The sequence below is a fragment of the Mustela nigripes genome, chromosome 4 (genome assembly GCF_022355385.1).
Source record: "Mustela nigripes isolate SB6536 chromosome 4, MUSNIG.SB6536, whole genome shotgun sequence".
Taxonomy (NCBI): domain Eukaryota; kingdom Metazoa; phylum Chordata; class Mammalia; order Carnivora; family Mustelidae; genus Mustela; species Mustela nigripes.
This window is the reverse complement of record NC_081560.1, coordinates 180,599,382-180,609,328: the sequence shown is the minus strand read 5'-3', so window position 1 is coordinate 180,609,328 and position 9,947 is coordinate 180,599,382. Positions and strand designations below refer to the sequence as shown.

The following is a 9,947-nucleotide window of genomic DNA, read 5'->3' as shown; positions in this document are numbered from 1 at the left end:
AAACACCGACTGCTGTGTCACCCGTCCAACCATCCACCCATCCATCAGCAGCGGCATGGGGGTGCTCACCGCTGCGTATATGGCGGTACACCCCCCACAGGCTCCCAGATGACCATGCGCAGGAGGCAGCCCAGGGATGTCCTTCACTGGGAGGGGGGATTCCAGAGGACCAGAGGGAGCTCAGGTCTCTTCCTGTAGCCCTCAGGACGATGGTCCGGGAGTAAGTGTGCGAGGTGAGGGGCTTGGGGCAGGGCAGGGAGCCTAAGGCTGGTCTCTACTTAGCATCTTGCTTAGTGACATGGCACATGGTGCACTCCTTTCTGGGCCTTTCTGAGTGACTCCCTTCCTCTCAGAGCCTCTCTGAGAGTCTGCCTGCCAGCTCACCAGCCCCCCACCTTGAGCTCAGCCTCCCTTGAGCGGCACAGTATGCCAGCACTGACCTCTGACATGGAGAGCGGTTTGGCTTTGAGGCACAGGCAGGGCTGGGGTGAGGGGTTCAGAGAGCTCAGTTCAGGAAGGCTGAACCCTCGGCCCCAACACAACCCCTCCCTGGCTAGGACCTCCCACTGCCCACTGTGCCTCTACTGCTGCTCAGAGTTGCACAAAGAGGCTGGCGGCCCAAGCGGTGGGCTTGGGAGGGGCCACACCCACACTCACCCATGTAGCCGACGGTGCCCACGCGGCCACGGATCAGGTCTCCCTCAGGGATCTTCACAGCCAGGCCCAGGTCCGAGATCCGGATGTGGCCTGAGTGAGGAGAGCAGCGTCAGCAGGTGCCTGGGGTGGCTGTGTGGACCGCTCTGGGCAGGGCCACACACCTGCCGTGTGCCCCTGGGCAAGGCTCACGGACTCTTGAGTTTTTATCTGTCTGCAAGGAGGGGCATCACCATCAGCCCCTCGGGGTGACCACAGGCCCCTGGGCGAATCCAGGCATCAGAGCACGTGGGTCAGGAAGAAAACATAAACTAGGAAAGGATGGCTGGACTTGGCTGGACAATGGCCAACGCCCTCATAAAATGCCCTCGTGGGCTTTTGGGAAGGCTGAGATCACCAAGTGTAACACACCTTGGCCTCATTCTGGGATTGCTTCGTGGGGAAAATGGCAGATTTTCCTGAAATTTTACGATTTGCCTAAGAGGAAAAATTACAAAGCAGTTTGGGAGGCAACTCCCTGTCCTGTCCTGTTGATCTTTGGAGAAACAGAGTGAAGTCGTCCGGGCCTTGGGAAGACTGAGAGATGGAACAGAGTCGGGGACTGACGCCCACAGGCTGAGACGACACAGTGCTGGGACAGAGCTCGGTCTCGCTGTTGTGTCTTGTTCGGCGACCCACCCAGGCCAGGTCATGGCCACGTCTGCCCCCTCTTCCTTGTCTATGCCTGCCAGGACCCCACAGCCTGGACCCCGGCAAGGCCGAACATCAAGGACCCTCCCCACCAGGCCAGAGCTGTGTGGATTCCCTGGCTTGGCAGCCTCCAACAGATGGTGGCGGGGGGAGAAGAGAACACACAGGTTCCAGCCATTGGGCTGCAGACCGGGTTCTGAGACAGGGCACGGTTCTGACACCAGCAGGGAACACGAACCCCAGTGTGCACGGGGCTCATCCAAGGCAGGCCCGGGGCCCTCTGCCCCGTCCTCCACATGGCAGCACCACACTCAGACCTCCCGCCAGGTCACCCACGACCTGCCTCCCTTCCTCCCTCCCCTCTGCCTGGGGCTGCCTGGTGTCCGGGGTAGCTATGGGGGGAGGCCCTGGTTTCTGGTCTCAGGTCCCTACTGATACTGCTGGGTGACCTTGGCAGGCTGGCTCCTCTAAGCTTTAATCTTGTCATTTGTCAAAGGGGCCCAGGGATGCTGGCCCTGCCCCCTCTGCAGACAGGGGAAGATCGAGTCCGGTAACAGGTGTGAACACTATTTCCCTGCTGTGCAAGGTTGAAAAGCTGTGAGGGGTTACTGTAGCTGCTCTGGTTACCAGTGGGTGTGTACATGTGTGCGCGCACACACACACACAAAAGCAAAAAAGCAATGGTCATGCACAAATAATACTGAACATGTCTGGAGCGGGTTGTAGCTGGTGAAAGTTTCCCTTCAAGTCATCCTGGAGCCACACTGCCGCCCCCACCCTCTGAAGCGGGCAGAGCAGGGCCCACTGCTTCCAGTTCACAGGCGAGGAAGACAGGGTGCAGGGAAGTCGTGTAGAGTTAAGTACTTGCCCAGGATCTCTGAAATTCCAGACCCCTCCATCAGTGCTCTCTTTCTCCCTGTCTCTCTCCTCCTCTCTTTTGGCCAAGCCATGCTACTTCTTCAAAAAGGAGGAGCTTTTTCTGTGCCCCTGCCTTCCTCATGCTCCCAGGAGTGGGGGAAAGGGGTGGGTACTCCCTCCTCCCCCGACTTGCCCACTGCCCTCCCACAGTCCCAGGGCTGTGCCTCTGAGAGGCTCTGCCGGAAGGCCTGCTGTTGCCTTTGGGTTGTGATGCTTATCTTGACTACACAGCAGGAAAGGGGTCTCTCAAGTTGCTCCCCAACTTACCATAATCATCGAGCAGGATATTTTCAGGTTTCAAATCTCTGAAAGGGAAAGATGGCAAGCGTGTGAGTGTGGGCATTCTGAGCAGCAGGACATGGCCACCTGGGTTGGCCTCTTTTCCTGTCTCCTTCCTACCTCTTGTCTCATGCTGTCTGGTCTCTCTCCGGATCCAGACAATCCTGGACTAACTTCCCTCCTCCCACTATCTAGAACAAATGCCGCTGTTGCCAGGCATCTTCTCGACCCTGGCGATGACTGAGAAGGGGTTAGGCAAAGGCCTGCCCTGGCTCCCATCTGCATACTGATGGCCCCAGGGCAGAGTGTGGTTCTGGCTGGCATGGTGAGAGACCCCTCCAGGGCTGGGATCACCTGGAGGTCTCAGGATGCCCTGGGATGAAGGCAGAGCAGGGCCTGGGAGTTAGTGAAGAGAATTTACTGAGAAGACTGGACCAGCTGCAGATCTGGGGCAGAGAATTGTCCAGGAGGGACCCCCTCTGGGAAGGAGACACCTGGAGCCTGGTACATCTCCCAGTCCAGCAGTGACACAAGCCTGGGAGAAAGCGCAGCAGCAAGGCACAGCTGGAGGTGGGCCCCTATCCTTCTGTCCCTGCTGTCTCTTCTCTTTGATGACCTCATCACTGTTCATAAGACTGTGCGCCCCTCCTCCACGGAGGGTGGGAGGCAGCAGAAGTGTCTGGTTTTACTAGTTTTACTAGCAGGTCCTCTCTGTGGGTAAAAGAACAGTCAGTGGGATAGCGTGTGCAACTCAGTTAGCCATTAGCATCTGGATTGAGGATGCAATTCTCAACCAACAGGCTTTGCTTATTTAACTGATGGCAGCTGTCCTCATGGGGAATGGTTACTGTGTTCAAATCCAGTGGGGCAGCCTCACTAGGTGATAATGGGTTTGTACATAGTTATTCATTACAAAATACTTCGCCCCTGTTATTTAATTGGCATTCTGTTGATGTGCTAACAATTCCAAATAAGGGCAAGAGCCGTCACCTCAGCAAGCCAGCAGCCACAGGGTTGGAAAGATAGCTAGCCGGCTAGTGGGCATGGGCCAGAACCCAAACCTGCGGAGAGCCCGCGGCAGGCAGCGGAGGCCAGGGAGGCGCTGTGGTTCTCTTCTTCACGAGAACAAGGACTAGAAGTTGGAGGCCCGCCTTTCTTTTTGTTTTAAGTGAAAAGCAATCAAGTGGGGAGTTCTTTTTTCAGCCCATAGGGAATTTTTTCTCTTCTCACTTGAATGAAAACAGAGCAAGAGCCTAAATGGAGAGATGGTGGGGGTGGTGCGTGGGGGAGAGCCAGTCATCAAGACCGTTCCTTCTTGTTTTCAAAACTGTCTTGGACTTCCCAAGATCATCTTTGCCAAGAGCTCTGCAGCAAAGGTCTTCACGTTGGGGTGTGCGTGCCCGCTGGGTCTGCGGGAACCATCCAGAGGGCTTCCATGTGCTGCCATTTTCAAGAATCCCGAAAGAAGAAAATTCAAGAATCCTCTGCCTTTCTAGATCCTCACGACACGAAAGCCCTGTCCCGGCATTCCCTGCGATCTCCCCTCCCAGTTGTCCTTTCTCCGTGGCACAGATGCCAAGTGACAGAAGAAAAGCAGGGTCCTTCCCGCTCTGTGACCTTGGTGTCCGGCTCCATGGTGTGAAATCCCCCAGGATCCCAATTAGAAAAGGGTTCTACTGATAACCATTACAGCGGCAACTCAGCGGACGTTATTTTAACACTTAGAGCCTGTGGTCAAAGGAAATTAAAAAAAAAAAAAAAAATCTTATCCATCCCCGTATCGCAGGGCTGCGCGCTGATCGATGACAGACTCTGGGGGAAAATGACATTATAATAACATTCTGTGAGGATGGAAAAAAGGATGATAGGGAATCCCTTGCCTTTGAAGAATTTTCACGCATTTTTAAAATGCATAATGGTGGAGATCACTTTGCCAGAGCGATCAGATTCTACTGAATACCTGTAAAAGTGTGATGGAACTGTTCAGTTTCAGAATACTAGCCCCTATTTTAACAGATAATAAACTATTTCAGATGTTTCCGTAATGTATAAGGGCACACAGATATTCAAATTTTCTGGAGAGGGGCAGTGAGGAAAGGCTGAAGACCACTACTCGTGGAATCCGTCCGGCGGCACGGAGAGGGACCGATGTCGTTCTGCGGCCTGCGCGTGTGCTGCTCCCACCACGGTCTTTCTGGAGCAGGCTCCCTGCGCTTCCCGCGCGCTGGGCCGGAAGGGTCACGGGGTTTGGCCCGACTCACCCATTCTGGGGGAACATCGCCTCCTACACTTGGCCCCCAAGCAGTCCAGGGTGTGAGTCTCTATGGCAATGGCCAGGCCCCGAGTCCCAGGGCAGGGTGCCCGCCTGACCGAGGATGGGGTGGGTCCCCGGTGGCAGGACCGGACGGGGAGCCGGCTCACCTGTACACCGTGTTCTCCCGGTGGAGGTCTTCCAAGCCGCAGAGGATCTCTGCCGCGTAAAACAAGGCCCGCTCCTCCTCGAAGCCAGGGTTACCCATGTTGTAGATGTGGAACTTGAGGTCACCCCCGTTCATGATGGTTAGGACCAAGCACAGCGCGTCCTTGGTCTCGTAGGCATAGGCAAGGTTGACCTGGGAGCACAAGACAGCACGAAGGTGAGGTCCCAGCGACTGCCACCCACTTCCGCTCGTCCTCCTCAGGGTCTGTGAAGCCGGGGCGGGGGATGGGGGGAAGGGTGAGCGGGGTCCTCAGCAGCTCCATGCCACTGCCCCGCACCCCGCCAGCCTCATGGCGCCCCTGCCCACTGCCCCTCTTGCCCGAAGCAGGACACACGTCCGGATACTGTGGTTCCAGGTGAGGAGACAAAGTGTGGAGCGCAGGCTGGTACTCTGCCCTTTCAGAAAGCCTGACGGGATGGGGTCTGTGTGTTTACACAGACAAAAAAGCCTTCATGTGTCATTCAGTGAAGACTGGGTGGCCCTGCTGGCCATCCAAGAAAAGCAGGGCCCAGGTGCCTTTTGGGCTGGGGTCTCATTACCATAGGGACGCTGGGAGTGGGCTCGAGAGGTGGCCAGAGGGACTCTGTGAAGGGGAACACAGTTCGGCAAAGTCTGCCTCCGCCTGCAGGACACATCTGGTCCAAGGGACCATTAACAGGAAGCACTTAGTTCCCTGCTGATGGAGACCAGCTCAAGGATGCACGGAGGACCATGGGGTTGTGGGAGACACAGCAGGGCTGGGTCCGGGGTAAGGTCCGCTGGTGGTACTTGTCCTTCTCCACATCGGGAGCCAATCCAAATGAAAGCTGGCCACTATGGACCAGGCTGGGCACAAGCGGGGCCATAACACTTGGAGGCAAAGGCCAGGAACAATGGCAGTTATTTCTGAGGAAAGGACAGAACGGGCGCTGAGCAGGAGGCCTCTGGGGACGGTGCTCAGCGCCAGCTGCCAGGCCGGCCCGCCCTCCCACACCTGCCCACAGAGACCAAGGAGGGGCTCCTGGAGGGCGCTGGGTGAACTCCCTGCTGGGGGCAGTGGACGGGGCCCAGTCGAGGGTGGTCCAGGCCCTCGAAGATGTGCCACCCCGTTTATCAGGCAGACCACCCTCTTCCCCTCTGAGTAGCACCCACTGTCACCAACCCCGGTGAGAGCCGGCGCTGCCCCTTCCTGCAATGATGAGGGCTCCACGGGCAGCATCGAGGGGGTGACCTGTGGTCCCCACTGAAAGGGGCTGGCAGCACAGAGGGAGGCTGGGGGCTGGGGGCCACCCGAGAGGAGGCCCGGGGATGCACGCTCCTGTCGGCTTTGAGCGGTGCCTTAGAAAACCACCCCCTCTGGGGAATGACAAAAACATTAGGCTGCCAGCACCTCCTGCTCTCACACAGCTGGTGGGCGTTCGACCGGCACGACACTGACGACACTGACGGAGAGCCATTCGGGAACTGCTACCAAATGGAAAGGCACACGGCCTCTGATGCCACAGTTCCTCCACCAGGAACCCATCCTACAGACACGCTCCTGGACGTGCACCAAAGGGACGTTCAAGGCTGGACACGGCAGCCTCATTGGCAGTGTGACCTGCGCGCGGGGGTCCGTGGGGACCTGTTGTGCAGACGACGGCTTATCTCCATGCTGCATGGCAGGGAGGGGGGTGCACAGCATCAAAAACAGAGCTATGGCTGTAGGTCTGGCCACAGGAAAGGACCTCGATTCAAGAGGAGAGCACTGCAGCTTAGGGCGTCTGGTAGGACTCCACCGGCTAAAAACATCAGAAAGCCTCTTCGTGAATCCCCCAGGCTCGGACGGTTACCCGAAGAGGGAGGCTTTTGTTTGTATCTCAGACCTCTCTGTGCTGTGGGGGTTTCACCCTGTACGTGTTTTTTTATAGTGACATGTGGCAGGGGGACTGAGAGTGACCAAACACCCACATGCTCTTCCACATTTCCCTGCAGCTGGCCGGGCGCTGGCAGTGACTAGTTCTGGCCCACGGGCTGTGGGCGGGGTGAGGAATGTCCCGGTGGCTGAGGCAGCGAGGGGTCCCTGGGCAAACCCGCCAGCGCACACTTGTAAGACTCTAGGTGGGCCAGCCGTAAGGTAGAGAAGGGCGGCTAGATGTGGCTGGGCTCTGAGTGCGTGACAACGGTCCTTCTTGTGTCCAGCTACTTGGCGCTGGGGGCTGGTGTGTTACCGCAGCAGAGCCCGGCCAAGACATGGTAACAAAATGAACGCAAACTAGACGGCACTCCTGCAGGATATCGACACTCGGGTCTCCCCGATGGGGAAACCAGCCTACGGGGGTCTGTGGGAACACAGCTCCTTGGCTGGGCCCGGGGCGGGCTGCTTTTTCCACTGAGGAGTTTACAAGGTGGTTCTGGAGAACAGAGGCCTTGGTCCCACACACAGAGGGTAGCCAGGCCAGTTTGAGTGACTGGAGCAAGTCAGCCACGGTTGGCCACGGGGAGCCTCGTGATGGAGGGAAGGCCTGGTCGCCTTTCCGCTGCTTCACTCTCCCACGGCGGTCCACTTCCCTACAGGCTGGGGACCTGCCACTCTGGAGGACCCCCTCTTCCCAAGGGATGGGAGCCCTGGTCACTAGAAGGGGGGCCTGGCGCTGGGCCCTGGACACTCACCACGAAGCGGCTGTTGACCCTCTCTAGGATCTGCTTCTCGTTGAGTGCCATGGACTCCCCCTTCCTTTTCTTGATCCTCTTCTTCTCCAAGCGCTTGCAGGCATACATCTTCCCCGTGGCCCGAACCTGGCAGGCACAGACCTGAGGTGCAAGAGAGAAGCCAAGGGTATGGAACAGGTGAAGGCCAACCCCAGGCTCCTCCAAGGCCGGGATGCTGGGTGGGTAGGGCTGGGAACTGATGTGCCAGAAGCCTGGCCTGAGCGTGCTCCCAGTCACAGGACCCAAGGATGCCTGGCCTTGGGCCCACGGCTGCGCCGGGCCCTGCCCTCAAGCACTGGCTTCAGTGCCTGTTGGTTCCCTCCCTCTAGCCTTCGGGGAATCCGAGCTTTTCAAGGTGCACAACCAAACATTCATGCCGCTGTTTACATAACTGGCCAAAGCCTAAAGTGCTGTCCCTCTCTCAGAGGCAACTAGAGTTTCTCTGTCCCAAGCTTCCACCCAGATGTGGCCATTGCTAACTGGGGACTTCACAGCACCAGCTGCTGGGAAGAGAGGCTTATTTGGGTGTGAGACCTCTAACAACCCTGACTTTATAATTCAGTGGAATAGGAGCCAAGCCATTTAGGTTCTTGTCTTCTTGGTTCCCCCCCTTTTTTGGTTGTGTGACCTTGGCTGGGTCATCAACCATTCTGACCCTCAGTTTTCCTCATCTCTAAAATGGGCATACCAAGGCTTGCCTCACAGACTGGGGCGATCAGATGAAGGGCAACAGCATATTAATGGCAGCATGGGGCCAAGATTCTGGGGCCCCTCATGCCCTCATTCCTCCGTCCAAAGACAGCCAAGAACGCTCACTTCTCCCTCCAGATGCCAGCCCTGAGGCTGGCTCCAAGCGCACTTCCACCCTACGGGCCCTGTGGCCAGCCGCCTTTCCCACCCCTGCAGCATCTCCTGTTCCCGGGCCCACGCCTCACCTTCCCTCCCCGCCAGGGGGCGCAGGACACCTTAAGCCCATCCAGAAGGGACAGAAACAGGGACAAGAGTAGGGGAACTTCCCACTGAAGACGCGGATGTTCACTCACCTCCCCAAAGCCCCCTTTGCCCAGTACTCGGTACTGCCTGAAGGTGTTTTTGGTTACTGGTTGCCTGAAAAAAAGCAAGAATCCAACACTGGTCTCATGGTGCTGAGATGCAGAAGATGCAGAATCCACAAGAAACAGACGACTGCATCCCTGCGTGCCCTCCGGATCATCGCTGCAGACGGGTCCCTCGAGGACTTGTTCTGGGGCTGGGGGTTCAAATCCCAGGCCACCTGCCCTTGGCCCCCTGCGGCTTGGGACCCAAGCAATCCTCGCTCCCTCGCTTGCTTGGAGGGAAGAGCAGAGGCGTGAAGGGGCTGCTTCACGCACTTTCTGTGGGGCTCCCTCTCTCTCCAAATGAAAATGCGGTGGCGAAGCTCAGAAAGCAGCTGCGCTCTCCGCAGGGAGAAGGGAGGGCGCCAGGAGCCGCACAGTTCGGTGTGCCAGGGAGGACACAATAGCCCTCCCCACACCTGCACATCTGGTCCACCTGCCCACCTCTTGGCCCCAGGGGGAAAGGGTGCTGGTCACCTTTAACTGCAGGTCTCCAGCCCTGCCTCCACCAAGGGCCCCTTCATCACAATTCCCCCACAGCTCTGCAACACTAGAAGCTCCGATCTGCCCAAAGCACTATTTACGAAGTAATCATTGCTTTGTATCTCCTCGCCCCCATTTTGTTAAAAAGATTTTATTTATTTGACAGACAGAGATCACAAGTAGGCAGAGAGGCAGGCAGAGAGAGAGAGAGAGAGAGAGAGAGAGAGGAGGAAGCAGGCTCCCTGCTGAGCAGAGAGCCCTATGCGGGACTTGATCCCAGAACCCTGGGATCATGACCTGAGCCGAAGGCAGAGGCTTAACCCACTGAGCCACCCAGGAGCCCCACTGGCCCCCGTTTTAATTAGCTAAAAGCCATTTATGTCTAATCTGATCCTGGGGCAAGGGTGGGACCTCATGGAGTGAACAAACAGTCCTCTAAGATCACCTTGAAGAACTCCAGGGTGCAGACAGTCTGGGCTTGGTCATCACTGGCCTGTTTGGCTGAAAATAGTCAGCTGCCCCCAACCCAGCTTTTCTGAGGTATAACTGACAAATGGTACCCAACTGCTGCTTTGATACAGGGACACACTGTGAAAGGATCACCGCAATCAAGCTAACTGTCACCTCCCATGGCTACCATGTTCCCTCTTCCCCTCTCACTGGTAAGAACACTTAAGAT

At 57.2% G+C, this 9,947-nt stretch overlaps 1 protein-coding gene across 1 annotated transcript in view; it reads right to left on the bottom strand.

Moving 5' to 3' along the window:
• The window catches only part of GRK5 (G protein-coupled receptor kinase 5), a 205,841-nt gene that overhangs the window by 9,741 nt on the left and 186,153 nt on the right, over positions 1–9,947 (bottom strand). The window contains exons 7-11 of the mRNA XM_059398697.1: positions 8,735–8,798; positions 7,653–7,793; positions 4,963–5,153; positions 2,530–2,567; positions 658–747 (exon numbers count right to left, since the gene is read on the bottom strand). Of these exons, the coding sequence (XP_059254680.1) occupies positions 658–747; positions 2,530–2,567; positions 4,963–5,153; positions 7,653–7,793; positions 8,735–8,798 (524 nt within the window). The remainder of the gene's footprint in view (positions 1–657; positions 748–2,529; positions 2,568–4,962; positions 5,154–7,652; positions 7,794–8,734; positions 8,799–9,947) is intronic.